The sequence below is a fragment of the Heterodontus francisci genome, chromosome 22 (assembly GCF_036365525.1).
Source record: "Heterodontus francisci isolate sHetFra1 chromosome 22, sHetFra1.hap1, whole genome shotgun sequence".
Taxonomy (NCBI): domain Eukaryota; kingdom Metazoa; phylum Chordata; class Chondrichthyes; order Heterodontiformes; family Heterodontidae; genus Heterodontus; species Heterodontus francisci.
The window spans coordinates 61964984-61980559 of NC_090392.1; the positions used below are offsets into that span (position 1 = coordinate 61964984).

Genomic DNA, 15576 nt, shown 5'->3' on the forward strand with positions numbered 1-15576 from the left:
TGTTGGAGGTGAGGTCTTTTGGATGAGACATCAAATCGAAGCCCCATCTGCCCTCTCAGGTGGACATTAAAAAAATCCCAGGGCACTATTTCGAAGAAGAATATGGGTCGTCTAGGCCTAATATTCACTAGAGTTTAGACGAATGAGAGGGGATCTCATAGAAACCTATAGAATTCTAATAGGACTAGACAGGCTAGATGCAGGGAGGATGTTCCCAATGGCTGGGGAGTCCAGAACCAGGGGTCACAGTCTCAGGATACAGGGTATGCCATTTAGAACCGAGATGAGGAAACGTTTCTTCACTCAGAGGGTGCTGTAGTAGGCAGTGTAGGCCAAGTCATTAAATATATTCAAGAAGGAGACAAGATATATTTCTTAATGCCAAAGGGATCAAGGGATATGGGGAGAAAATGGGAACAGGGTACTGAATTAGATGATCAGCCATGATCTTTTTGAATGGTGGAGCAAGCCTGAGGGGCTGAATGGCCTACTCCTGCTCCTATTTTCTATGTTTCAATGTCAGAACAGATTATCTGGTCATTATCACATTGCTGTTTGTGGGAGCTTGCAGTCATGAAAGGTGCGATATAAATGCAAATCTCCCTTTTTTCCTCTCCCTGCCTCCTTGCGAAAAGGTTGATTCACCACCAAGAATTTCCCAGACATCCCTCTCATCAAAATCAGCATCAATTCATAAGTGGAACTACGGGTGTAAAGTCATGTTCTCCATGATGGTGTGTTTTGTGATTGCAATATATTGCCAGAAGCCCTGTTCCATAGAAGGCTTCACTGGGTGAAGATTAGATGCAAATGAAGAAATGAATTGTTAATGTCTAGTTATTCCCCACTAAATCAACAAGGAGATCTTTTAATATCCACTGTACCTTCAAAACAAATAAAATACACAACATTTCAATTACTTCCAAATGCCAAACTCTAGATTTTCACATGTTTGTGAACCAAATGGAATCTGTAAATCCCCTGATTATTTTTGTTGCTGACTGTGAATGTAACACGATCACCAAACTGGAGCCTCATTATAACACAAACTCTCTGCAGGCAATGAAAATCCAGGTTATTTATCAACATAACAGCAATGTCTGAAGAGCAGGATTCACATCACAGTATTGCTGTCAGCTGGATTGTAAAGTCCAACGATGTGCTGTGTTACATGGCATTACGATTCATTTTCTTTAATTAGTTACATACCCGTAGGCTTTGATTTTGCTTTTAGTTCTTACATTTCCCAGATCTCTCGTCAGGTAATTACATTCCAAGCAGCAACCAGAAAGTTGTTGAGAACCTAGCAGGGGAGGCCACTTGAATGAGTTTCTTGGATAATGAGATTCTTGTCATTTTCTGCCATTAAAACCTTTAATTGAAATAATGATAATTGGGAGAGAAATAATTTACAGCCAAATGCCAACTTACATTCCTGCTTCTGTCAATTGGGGAGCCAAGGTGCAAGAATGGGCCTTGGATTCTGAGCCACTAAAGGTAGAAATTATAAAGGAGAAAACAGGTAAAAGAAAGGTAGGAAAAAGCAAAGACCAAAGGAAGTCAATTTTGACATCTTATTTCCAACCAAAACTGATCTGCTGAGAGCATTTCTCTGTCCTGATGTCCATGATAACATCTCAATCCTTAAGCTCACAACTTATTTAGCATTTATAATCAAGAATCATTTCATCTATGGAGTTGGGGAAGCCAGTGAATAATATTCATCCAAATTAGATAGAGGGACTTTGTCCCTGCTCTCGCGATCGGGTTTGAGTGAATCATAGATATATAGAATGATAGAAATTTACTGCATGGAAGGAGGCCATTCAGGCCATTGTGTCCACACCAGCCGACAAGTAGCTTTCCAGTCGAATTACACTTTCAAGCTCCTGGTCCACAGCCTTGTAGGTTATGGCACTACAAGTGTATATCCAAGTACTTTTAAAATGTTTTGAGAGTTTCTGCCTCTACCACCCTTTCAGGCAGTGAGTTCCAGACCCCCACCACCCTTGGTGAAAAAAATTCCTCGAATCCCCTCTATTTATCCCAAATCTATGCAGCCGGGTTATGGACCCCTTAACCAAGATGAATAGGGTCACCCTATCCACTATATCTAGGCCCTTCATAATCTTATACACTTCAATTAGATGTCCCCTCAGCCTCCTCTGTTCCAAAGAAAACAACCCGAGCCTATCCAATCTTTCCTCAGAACTAAAATTCTCCAGTCCAGGAAATATCATCGTACCCTCTCTAGAGCAATCACATCTTTCCTCTAGTGCAGTGACCAGAATTGCACACAGTACTCCAGCTGTAGCCTAACTAGTGTTTTATACAGTTCCAGCATAACCTCCCCGCTATTACATTCTATGCCTTGGCTAATAAAGGCAAGTATCCCATATGCCTTCTTAACCACCTTATGTACTTGTCCGATCACTTTCAGGGATCTATGGAAATGCACTTCAAAGTCCTCTACACTTCAGTATCCTTTCATTGATTGTGCATTCTCTTGCCTTGTTAGCCTTCCCCAAATGCATTACTTCCCACTTCTCTGGATCAAACTCCATTTGCCACTGATCTGCCCACTTGACTAGTCAACTGATATCTTTCTGCAGTCTACAGCTTTCTTCTTCATTATGAACCAAACAGCCAATTTTTGTATTTTCTGCAAACTTCATCAAACCCCCTACATTTAAGTCCAAATCATTGATATATACCACAAAAAGCAAAAGACCTAGTACTGAGCCCTGCAGAACCCCACAGGAAACAGCCTTCCAGGCACAAAAGCACCCATCGACCATTATCCTTTGCTTCGGGCTTCAGCCAATTTTGGATCCAGCTTGCCACTTTGCATTGGATCCCATGGGCTTTTACTTTTGTGACAAGGCTGCCATGTGGGACTTTACAAAAGCCTTGCTAAAATCCATAGAGACTACATCAAATGCTCTACCCTCCTCGACCCTCCTTGAATTTTAAGAGGAGGTAACAATCATATTAGTCAGACACAACCTTCCCTTAACAATTCCTTGCTGACTGTCTTTGATTAATCCATATCTTTCTAAATGAATATTTAACCTAACCCTCAAAATTTTCCCACCAAGTAAATTAGGCTGACTGGCCTGTAATTACTCAATCTATCCCTTTCTCCATTTTTAAACAATGGTACAAGGTTAGCTATCCTCCAGCCCTCTGGCACCACAACATCTGTAGCCAGAGAGGTTTGGAAAATGATGGTCAGAGTCTCTGCTACCTCTTCTAGACTTCTGATGAAAGGTCACAGACCTGAAACGTTAACTCTGCTTCTGTCTCCACAGATGTTGCCAGACCTGCTAGTATTTCCAGCATTTTCTGTTTTTCTTTCAGATTTCCAGTATTTTGCTTTTATTTTACTCTGCTATTTCTTCTCTTGCTTCCCTTAACAGCCTAGGATACATTTCATCTGGGCCTGGGGAGTTATCCACTTTCAAAGATGTAAAACACCTTAATACTTCCTCTCTCACTATGGTAATTTCATCTCAGATTGCACACTCCACCTCACTGATTGCAATGTTTGTATTGTGGATTTCTTTTGTGAAAACAGACACATAGTATTCATTAAGAACCATACCAACATCCTCTGCCTCCACACACAGGTTACTCTGTGGTGGGATATGAACCAGTGCCCCCAAGGTATTAGCCTGAGCCTCTGGTTTACTAGTCCAGTGACATTACCACTACTCCACTGACCTCCCCCATCATGTTTTTAATCCCCCTCTCTATCTCATCAGAAAACCTGTTATCAGGGATGTTGAGCTGCCATTCCTGCCCTTCTAGCTATATCATACTCCCATGTGTCAATCTGTGCTCTCAGCTCATCTGCCTTACTCCCTAAACTTCTTGCATTGAAGTATATACCACTTAGCACTGCCAAACTCCCTTGTTGTCTATTTTCTAGGCTGTTTCCTCTGCCTTCCAAACACACTTAATAATCTTCTGCCTTCCATTTCCAACTTTTCTTCTCTCTGTTCAGAATCTACTCACAGGTTCCCATACCCCTGCTAAACTAGTTTAAACTTTTCCCAACAGCACTAGCAAAACCCCCTGCGAGTATGTTGGTCCCATCCCTTTTGAGGAGCAAACCGTCTGGCTTGTACAGGTCCCACCTCCCTCAGAACTAGTCCCAATGCCCCTGGAGTCTAACGCGTTCTCTCCTGCACCATCTCTCTAGCCACGTATTCATCAGCTCGATCTTCCTGTTTCTGTACTCACTAGCACGTGGCACCGGGAGTAATCTGGAGATTACTACCTTTGAAGTCCTGCCTTTCAATCTCTCTCCGAGCTCCCTAAAATCTGCCTGCAGGACCTCATCCCTCTTTCTGCCTATGTCATTGGTACCAGCATGAACCACAACCTATGGCTGTTCACCCTCCCCCTCAGAATGTCCTGCAGCTGCTCTGTGATATTCCTAACCCTGGCACCAGGGAGGCAACATACCACCCTGAAGTCATGTCTGCAGTTGCAGAAGCACCTGTCTGTTCCCCTCACTATTGAATCCCATACAACTACTGCTCTTCCATTCTTCCTCCTCTCCCCCCACCCTGTGCAGCTGTGATCCACCCATGGTGCTGTGTACTTGACTCTGCCTGTATTCCCCAGAGGAATCAACACTCTCACCAGTATTCAGAACTGAATACTGACTGGAGAGCGGGATGAACTCATGGGATCCATGCCCTCCCTGTCTAGTCCTTTTTTTCCTTCTGGCGGTCACCCATTCCCTTTCTGCTGCACATTTTTAAGCTGCAGGGTGACCACCTCCAGGAACATGCTATCCACAAAGCTCTCAGCATTGCGGATGCACTATACTGACTCCTGGCACCGCCCAAGCTTGGAAACCCAGAGCTCAAGTTGCTCTAGCTGATGACATTTCCTGCACATGTGTTCGCCCAGGCCACGAGAAGCCTCCAGGTTTTTCCGCATGACACAGGATGTGCATTCTATGGGGTTGAGGTTCCCTGCCATGCCTTCACTTTCTAGACTATTATCTGGAAACACTTAGCCGCTCCTTTTTTAGCAAAAGACCAGAACAGCACCTCTTCTCTCGCTGTGCCGGCTTCCCTCACTCACCAAATTTCCTAGTTAAGTACTCTGTCAAAGCAGTACTCCGTTGAGCTGGACTCCGTGCTACTTATGCACGGAAGAGAGCAACAGAAGCAAAAAAACCCTCCAATAATTGTCACGGGATTGTCCTGATCTTTGGCGGAAACCTTAGAGAAATGATATAAATGACAGCAGATCCTGGAAACCCTGCAGAAGTTCTACCGCCACCCCCCCCCCCCCCCACCCCCGACCATATCCAGCGAGTGACTGCTCCACCTGTTTTCTTTATTGCAGTCTTTTTGACTTTGCCCTTTGCTTTGACTCCTGTTGCTGGAGAGACAGGGTTTTATAGCAGGATTTCATCAGTTAAAACACATGGAAACCTTCCTAACATGCAGATACAAAGAGAGATGGAGAACATAATACATGCTTTGCTCATGGATAGATTCAGAACAAGCAGATGGACAGATCCCAGAAACAAAGTAACCACATTGACAAGTAGTCAGACCTTGCTGCTACTGGCAACATGCTTATTGCTCTGGATTGCTAACTGCACCACTTACTGTCTTTGTCATTCTAACTTCAATCACAGCACAGAGTATAAAGCGATACTGCAGTCCTCAATGGATCAAACTGGATTTTTAATTAATTTAGAGCTGGATTATTAATTGCAACAACCTTTGTTTGCTTAAACGATATTTCCCAGCAATTTTTTTTTTGTGCTGTTGAAAGATATTAAAATTAGATGCACAATGTGGCAGTCCTATGTGATGATCTCATTTATATTACTTCATTCACATTCATACCAATTCAATTTCAATGTCTTTTTAAGTCTGTTTCAATGAAGAGTAGATAGGTCAGTGTTAAAAAAGGCCCCATTTATCAGGCATAAAGATTTCTCTGTTAATGCCTCAGCTTTCATTCTATTTAGTGCTGAATAATGTTCATATTATCAACCATTGGACAGTACAGTAACATTGAAAACCATGCCAAAAAAAAAGGTTCATATAAGCAAAATACTGCAGATGCTGGAAATCTGAAACAAAAATAGAAAGTGCTGGAAATACTCAGCAGGTCTGGCAGCATCTGTGGACAGAGAAGCAGAGTTAACATTTCAGGTCTGTGACCTTTCATCAGACCTGAAATGTTGGGCTGAATTGTACATCACCCGAAAGAGCAGGATGATGGCGGTGGGGTGGCATAAAATGGAGCGGGAGGCTCCAGGAGCCCTTCCCAACCCGCTCCCGTCTCCATTGCCAATTTATGTAAGGTGGTGGTGGCGGTGAAAAACAGCCCGCCCGCCCCAGGCCAATCAAGGCCCTTAAGCGGCCACTTAATGGCCACTTAAGGGCTTTCGCCTGCCTCCAGGCGGATTTTATGCATGGCAAGCAGGCGTCCTAGACCCGAGAGACGGCGCCTGACAAAAGCAGGCGGCTCTCGAACTTCTGGGGGGGGAGGGGAGCGGCCCTCATGATCGGACACCCTGTGCCCGCTGGAGGGTTGCCCTCGCTACTCCAACCACCCCCAACACCCAACACGTCCCCGCCAACCGACCACCCTTGCCTCGCCGGGGTCTGACCGATTACCCCTGGAGAGGCAACCAAAACTTACCTGCCTACCAGGCTCCCTGGCATCTTTACTTCTAGCTGGGCTGTAGTCCCAGCTGTGGCCAACGCTCCCAGTGGTGCTGCTGGGTCTAGGAGCTGCCGGCCTGCTGATTAGCTGGCAGCTATATTAGGCGAGACTTCCTGCCTCAAGCGGGTGGAAGTCCCGCCTCAGAACACTTGAAGCCTGGGGACCCGCAAAATACGGGTCGGATCCCGGCAAGGCAGAAGCAGGTTCGCCACCGACTTTTCAGTCAGTGGCTGGCTCCCTTCCGCTTTCGGTTAAATCCTGGCCATTAACTCTGTTTCTTAGTTTAATTTAGTTTAGAGATACAGCACTGAAACAGGCCCTTCGGCCCACCGAGTCTGTGCTGACCATCAACCACCCATTTATACTAATCCTACACTAATTCCATATTCCTACCACATCCCCACCTGTCCCTATATTTCCCTACCACCTACCTATACTAGGGACAATTGCTAATGGCCAATTTACCTATCAACCTGCAAGTCTTTGGCATGTGGGAAGAAACCGGAGCACCCGGAGGAAACCCACGCAGACACAGGGAGAACTTGCAAACTCCACACAGGCAGTACCCAGAATTGAACCCAGGTCGCTGGAGCTGTGAGGCTACAGTGCTAACCACTGCGCCACTGTGCCGCCCAGATGCTCTCTGCACAGATGCTGCCAGACCTGCTGAGTATTTCCAGCACTTACTGTTTTTATTTTTATAAAACTTTATTTCTCCACCTTAACTAAGGGTGAATTCATTGAATCGACTTTCATTCGGATAGGGATCATCAGATGTTGATGTAAATATTTGACGAGCTGGGTATTAGTCTGAAAACAGTGACTGAAGCTTAGATTCCACATTAAACTATTATAAGGTGACACCAGAAGCACCTTGGGATTGATGACAGGGTTGGGATCAAGGCATTTGTCCTCAATCACCTTAATCAATACAATCTATTCAGAATAAATGGACAGTACTAAACTGTGTTCTTTCATCATATCCATATCCTTACTCAGTATTCTTGAGGCGAGGGGGGATTATTACTCATGTTTGTGCAAATATGATTATAAACAATTTGCAATTTAGCAATAGAGAGGGGCAATCTTCCAACCAGGTTCTTTAACAATTAAGGAAAACAGGAGGACATTCAAGAGAACTGTACTTCAATTTCTCATCGACAGCTAATGTTTCTTGGAAATTTGTGTCCTCTCATTTAATACTGAAATTATATAAAGTAAAAAGGATATTAGATGATACAACCAAAATACGATATTTTTTCCAGTACTGTGTGGCTCGATGCCAACTGGGTAAGTCAAGAATGACTCTTTTTAGTTTTGCTCCTGAGTCCCACTCCAGATGCTCCATTCAACTGTCAATTTAGTGGAATACACCATAGCTTTTGTTGCCTTGGACCTTTCCTACTTGCCATACAGTGACTTCTTCAAAGAAGTTGTGTTTTAAAAAAGCTCGTGCTTCAGGATTTACAAACAGCTGTCATCATCATTGTCACTATCATAGCTTGTTACTCTAAATGCACAGCCAAGAATTAGTGTCATTTATCTTGAATAGTTGACAGGATATTTTAAAGGGGGAACTGCAACATCAAGTGTTTGCCCACACTCTCCCGCATTCAGAACTGGAGTCACTTCTCAACTTCCACTTGCTCATATTGTCACCAATCTTTTCCACCCCAGCTCTCACTTGACTTATGGTACACCAGTGTTTCAGGTCATTGCTTATATGAACTGTTCTCAAAAAAAGCAGGTTCTCGTAGATCATTGGCATTTCTCGCCATTACTCTGTTACTGTGGAATTTTGGGGTCAGGGATATTAAGAGGCAAAACTCTTACAGACTTCAGTCTTTAGGTGGTGGAATGTATCCATGCAGTGGGTGTCTGGGATCAGACACTCGGTTTTTGACTCTCCTTTTTATTGAAGGCATTCCGCCTCATTGAGGTTGATGCAATCCCTTCCGGAGACAGTACAGGAGTTGGTTCTTGTGATGATCCGACAGCACTGATTGAATTCAGTATCAATGCTGTATGCATAGCTCGAAGCTGAATATACTGGGCTTAGCTCTCCCCCACTGACTAACACAGGGCAAGACTGGTTGCTTGGAATGTTTTGGGGTCATCTCCCCATTTTTGCATTGGCCACTTTCTGAGGGACACAGTTCCTGGAGTTAATTTCCTGTTTCAACTTCTTGACCTGCTTTTTGAATGCCAGCATGCACTGGGCTTGAGGCAATCCATTTAGTTGAGTATGCCATCAATATTTTGACAATGCATCTTGACGAAGGAATGTCAATTCTGGAGAAGGAAGGAGATGACTTGTACCATCTTGCTATTTTTCAAAATCTTTGCCAGCTTCAGTAGAAGTGCACACCTGTGTTGTAGCAGCTGACAATTCACAAGGACACCTGCATTTTGCAGATTTCAAAGGCATCTTTGTATTGAGTTAGGTTTGCAACTTGTTCACCATATGAACATCCTGGGTGGAAACCGGCCCGATCATCGACTAGCTGTCCTTCCACCAACAGCGCTATTGTACCCAAACTCCAATGGAAATGAAAAGCGAAAGAGATGTATAATGAGCAGCTAATCTAATTTCATGCATTTTACATTATCATCCAAAGTTAAAATTACCTCCGAGACTGTACCATTTACAGGAGTGACCAGCACTATAGTACCTAAGAGAACATCTAAGTCAGAGCTGAAATTTGGAATGGGTACACAGACTTATTTCGAGCGGTAGCTTCGCCTTGGAACACTGGAGGTGCAGAAAAGTTCATTTACCCCTTTCGCTCTGACTGGAGGCAAGCTGAATTGTAAATGCAGCCATATAGGTTAGCAGTGAAGCTTCCCTGACATCAGCAAGGTCCACAGAGTCACAAAGGTGGCTTCTAGACAATGCAGATGTATAGTTGTTATAATGCTGCTCCTGCCTGGAGCTCTAATATCCATCTCACAATATAAGTAGGTTAATTTCCGGAATATCAGTCGCCTCTCATACTGCAGTACAGCTTCCATGCACAACAGTTTCACGACATAAACATAACCTTACAAACTGAAGTGTTAAGTGAAATACTTTACATAATAGCCTGATAATTATGCCTAATTTTATAAATGGAGAACAATGGGATATGAAGTATTTTCCATTATTTTGGCATTCCTCCATCACATTTATTCTCCGCCACCTGCACTATTGCCATGATGATGCCATAAGGAAAGCTATGATGTGAGGGGTGACAAGGAAAGCAATGATATAGGGACAACCATCATTGGTAGTGTTACATAGAGGGATTTCAACTGAGAAAGATATACAAGCATGCGATCCACAAGTTCTTTTTTTTTGGCAAAGAATACTGTTTTATTCAAATCTGAAAATCGTTTTTTCACTCTTGTCTGAGGGGCAAAAAAGTATTAAAATACTTTTATAATTGGGAAGAGCGAAGCCATTATTTTGACTCCCACCACAGCTACCATCTTAGATTGAATCAAATTGCTCACAGCCTTTTGCCCTTCATAGAACTAGCTCTTAGATATGAATGTGCTAGCTTTTTTCACTATGAATAAATTTTCACAATTTTTTTAAATAAAAAGAACAGCTGAGCGAGACCTGTTGAAATGATCAATTCTGTTTTTTCTCATTATTCTCATTGCTCAGAGCATGGCTCTCAATGCTGTTTCTAAAGTTACCCAACCATTGAGGAAAAGAAAGAAACATTCTATCGAGCACTATTAATTCCTTCATAATGGGCATTGAAGACAAGGAAACAATTTTCCCTATGGTGGGATATAGATGAAGATTGACTTCATTACCACAGTCAGACCTTTGAGTTCAAAATGCCAAATGAGTATATACATAAAAGGCGAAGATTTAATCCCCACACCAGGGTCACACCTCTGAAGTAGTACTGGAAACATTCCATAATTATCAGTATACTCACAAGACAACAGATTAGTTCAGATAAAAAAGGCTTTTCAAATTACTTGATTGTATGTGCTTTTATACAATACATAGTCCCTAACAATGTTATTTCCCCCTATTACCTCATCTAGAAACAGTGCTACTGAATAGTGATCAAGTATTATAAAAATGATATACATTTAACACTGAAAGGAAAAATTGACCTCATATTGATCACATTTTTGTAACACTTGTGACTAACAAAAATTTATGCAGCATGATCTCTGTACTCTGTCAAATATTATAGACTCGGACTGTTATGTGCCAAGCGATTTACCCTAGTTCCTTCCTCAGCGAAGGGAATGTCCCAAGAACTAGCTGCTTTTTCATTTGCTTTTTTATTTTACACAATCTTGATATTTATTTTGTTATTGACATGAATGTGAAAATATATCCTTAATTAAATATATAACTATCATTTCTGCTTTCCCTCTGCATAATTCTAACAGGGGTTGAAACTGTGCTATTCAAAACTAGTCACAAATGCAATAATGATTGTCGGACATTCCTCTGCGTTTTTAACACATGCATTTGTTTTAAATATGCAAATCACTTCTGAGCAATGTCATATAAATACACTGAGTATTCTCTCACTAATATCGCCAGGACTCATTTCTTGGCAGGCAAAAGACAGATAAGAGAAAGAGTTTGTGAGGGTCACAGACAAATGTTTTAAAGGTATCGAAAAAAGACGGTAGAATGAGACTAAATGGATCATTCTATCAGAGTTGTACAGGATCTGAATGGCTTCTTTTTGTGTGATAGAATACTATGATTCCAGGCAGCAAGAGTTAAGTGAAGGGGAGAGGGGTAAATACTTCAATAAAAAAAGAGGAAACAGGGAAGTGTGCATGAGAAAATCATACATAAAATGAGAGACAGGTGTGTAGCTTTACGTAGGCTTGCAGCAAACAGCTGTTTCTGGAGTGGGCAATAAATGACAGCTCCCTCTGGCATCCGAGAATGCAACGGCTGACAATCCCTGTTGTGTCGATGCAGCTGGTCATTGACTGAGGCCATGGCTGCAAACTGTGGGTTGAAAGTTTATTTTTAATCTTTTTCTAGTTGTCATAGGCATGTACTTTACAGTGAATAATAACCTTTTCTGATGGTAATTAAAAGCTTGCAAAGATTAATTTCAGTATAATAGGACTTATAGATTTTTAAATTATTCTGTTGTATAAGTAATTTTTTAATACATATTTTGTCATTAAAAGTTCTGCTGCTCAATGATTTGTTTTCCTGAAGTCCTTTCCACTGCCCCAATTTTGTATTGGAGTGGGAAGGGGCTCCATTTGATATTGAGTTAGTTTGTTGTGAGAATATCTACCAAGAGTGAAAGAGAAAGAGAGAGAGAGAGAGATTCACAGAGCAAATTTGTGCAATGTGATGCTAACATATAGATGAGTTAATGTCCCCATGAAAGCAGCAGACACAGGGATTTCCTAACACATTTGTATGCTAATATTACAGAAAACAATTTCAGCCACGAGAGACGTTGGAGGCCAGACCATGAATCTATGATTCTAAAATGAAAATCCAGAAAATAAACTTTGTGGTACTCTCATAATCCCAGAAAAATAAACAAATTTTCTTTATTTCTAATGGTTTTAAACAAAAACTAATTTTCTAGAAAATCTAGCTAACTAGGGAGGGGTAGAAAACCAATCAAGCTGGACCAAGGGGCAAGATGACCCTCAGCCCCCTTTCAGACAGACTGAATATACACAGAGAGTTTTTGAATGCTGATCATGCTCGGAAGAGTTTTATTTCAAGCTCCAGTTGAATAGAGTTGCTGTGGTTTCCTCAACAATGTTAGGTGACAGAATATGAACTGTGGATGAAGTGCCAGCTCTGATGGGCAGGACTAAGCTACTGGGGTTAAACTGCAGAAGCAATTACTTCCCTTCGTAATTTGCTGAGGATCTGCATAAAGAAGTGATAGAAAGACCAACAATATATCAAAAGCACTGTCAAGTAGGCCAGAGACTCAAACTAAATATTCATCAGAAGTTGAAAAATTTCAGTCTTAATTCCAACTATCCACTCAAGGAAAATTTACTTTCCAGTTTTACTGAAGTAAAAAAACAGCATCTTCCAAACCTTCATTCTTTTTTCTAGCTTCCCAATATTGTCCAGCAGTATTTGTTACACCATACGGCATTGTGCCATTCCATACCATTTACTTAATACCTGATGTAGATGGAGTTGGGCTACAATGTGGGAACTGCATGTGTCCTACCTGCATATCCAGGATCCACATGAGGAGGATAGAAGCCAAATTTGATGAATATTGGAATGGGAACTCCAAACTTAAACCACTCTACCACATAAGGGGGTTGTTGTCCTGTCACGGGGTGCACCACATCACATCCTAGAATCACGCTGTCGCCAGCACGGGCAGTCACAAACTGAGGCTCCTCCCTTGCACTGTGGGCACCTGTAAGAAACAAATGGTCAAATGCCAGTTACTCAAGGATATGAGAGGCCCATTTCCCACCATTATTAAGAGCACAGTTTTGTTCAGAGCACAGAGAACTGGAGCTATTGACGAGTATGGCATTCTTCTTCTAAGTTGTACTGCTAATCAAATAGGATATGAGCAACACTGTAACAATGTGCAGAGAGCTATGTCTGACACAGCCATACATTGCGATTAAAATAACACTGCAGCAGTTCTGATTAAATGTTGTGTTTGTATTGTTGGAATGTAGAGAAATTTTCTTTTTCATTGTATTTATCTATTGGTCACCTACTTTTATTACACAGTCCAGTAATATGGTCACAGAGGTGCTTTTGCTGCAATATATTATTAGGATTCACATGATATTGTGACAGTCTGGCACCATCTTCATGATGCAGAGAATATGCAATCATGTAATAGCTATGAAGAGCTATCCCTGTACTCATTAGTAATTTAAACAAAACAGGAAAGGTCACTTCAGGCCAATGCACAAGTTCATGTATGACCAAAGCCAATACCCACTAAAGGAAATGATTTTGTTTTTGACAGTGAATCCCAAACAACAGTTTATTTTCTCTTTGGTACATCTTTCCACACTTACGGATTCATTTAACCCTCTTAGTTATTTTCCACAATCTCAGTAACATATAAACCATATTTCATAGAATTTTCATCATCCCAGTCTTCACTTTTCTACAGGAATCCGTTTAATTTCAGTTGCCATAAACGTATTATAAATTCAGAGTCAGAAAATCATGTGCAATGTATGCCCAAGTTTCTGCTCTGTGCCTCCAGCAGGCAAGGCTGTCTGCCAGGAGAGCAAAGCCAGAGTATTACTAAGTATGAGCACACTAGGTATTATGGGAGTACCACACATAACAAGCAGTATAATTATATCTTGCAGTTATCTGATTGATCCTTAGAAATGTCCAAGAGTTAACTAACAAGAACAGGACTCACAAGCCCGAAGCATATTTAAATCCAGATGCAGGGATCCAGCATTGTCAATACATTCCACACTGTACCACACCTACTTTCACTGCAGCTGCACTATAAGCAGTCTTTCAGTGCAAGTAAATGGGAAAAGTGGGTTAAACTGTTGTACAATATATGAACATTGGGAGTACTGTACATAATGAGCATTATCGTTTTATCTTGCACACACTGGAATATTGCACTACCCTGTTCTCTGTAGTGTGGTATCACCCAACACACCAGCATGGTAGCACCATGCACACTGGTAGCATCCAACACATTGCATAATACAATGGTTCCTCCTGCACGCAGTGATGCTCTACAAATTGTGGAATGTGGTAGTTCCCTGCACAGCAGGTACTGTGGTAATACCAAGTACACAGGGTAATATGGCAATACACTACAAAATACCTGAAAGCAGCAGATTTATATCAGTAGTCAGGGAGGCTGAAGGAGCTACAGTCAGGACATGATTGAACTGTGTGATGAATTTCTAATCACACTGGAGTGCAAATAACAACTTCATCTCCAACAGATTTTATCTAAACACCTGTTGTACCAATGCAGAAAAAAAGCATAGAATAGTAAGCAAGTGCAAGCAGAAAGGACATTCAATTAATGTGCCAGAGATGCCAAGTGCAAAATGCCATTGTCCATTATTAAAACCACCAAGCATGCACTCAGCTGATTGATCCTTGGACGTGTACGAAATACAGCCGAAAACTGGACTCACATTCAGAAAAGGTACTGATTTACACAAAGCACATCCCAATAAACACCACATGGAAGGACCCAAAATTGTCAATACATTCTACATTGTACCATACTTACTTTTACTGATAGTTCAGCTCATCTGAACAACACCGCCGCCAGAAAAGAAGTCAATGTTTTCTTCTGTGAAAAGTGACCTACCCATGGCCCCCACCCAAAATACCTGAGTGTCACCCTGGACAGGACTCTTACCTATTGGCCTCATCTCATCAACACCAGCCAAGAAGTAAAAACCAGGGTGAACCCGGTCTGGAAACTCACTGGAACATCATGGGGGAAACACACTCAGAACACTGCACCACAACAGTGGCACTAGTCTACTCTGCTGCAGAATACTGCTCTGTCTCAAGGTCCTGCAGCTGCCATACAAAGATCAAGGGCATGCAGCTAAACACCGCCATGAGGACAGTGTCGGGGTGCTTAAGTCCACTCCAACTGAGTGGCTACTGGTGCTGTCCCACTTTGCTCCACCTGCCATTTTCCACAGGGCCATCATGTTCTGAGAGATGGAAAAATTCATGAGCAACACGAACCTTCCCATTCACTGAGATTTGAAAATCCCACCACGAAAGTGCTTAAACTCGCTCCATTCTGGGAAACAGCAGCTAATATTTATGCAACTGGTATTAAGCCACTACTCAAATGGACAGAATTGTGAGATGCATGCAGCATAAAACAACACCAACACCTCATCACTGATCCAACA

At 42.0% G+C, this 15576-nt stretch overlaps 1 protein-coding gene across 5 annotated transcripts in view; it reads right to left on the reverse strand.

The window, feature by feature from the left end:
* The window catches only part of igsf9bb (immunoglobulin superfamily, member 9Bb), a 665840-nt gene that overhangs the window by 470324 nt on the left and 179940 nt on the right, over nt 1-15576 (reverse strand). For all 5 annotated transcript variants that reach the window (XR_010977166.1, XM_068053913.1, XM_068053912.1 and 2 more), the window contains exon 2: nt 12903-13100. Coding sequence is in view for 4 of the 5 variants with exons in the window: in XM_068053913.1 (XP_067910014.1) it covers nt 12903-13100 (198 nt within the window). In the remaining variant the exon portion in view is untranslated. The remainder of the gene's footprint in view (nt 1-12902; nt 13101-15576) is intronic.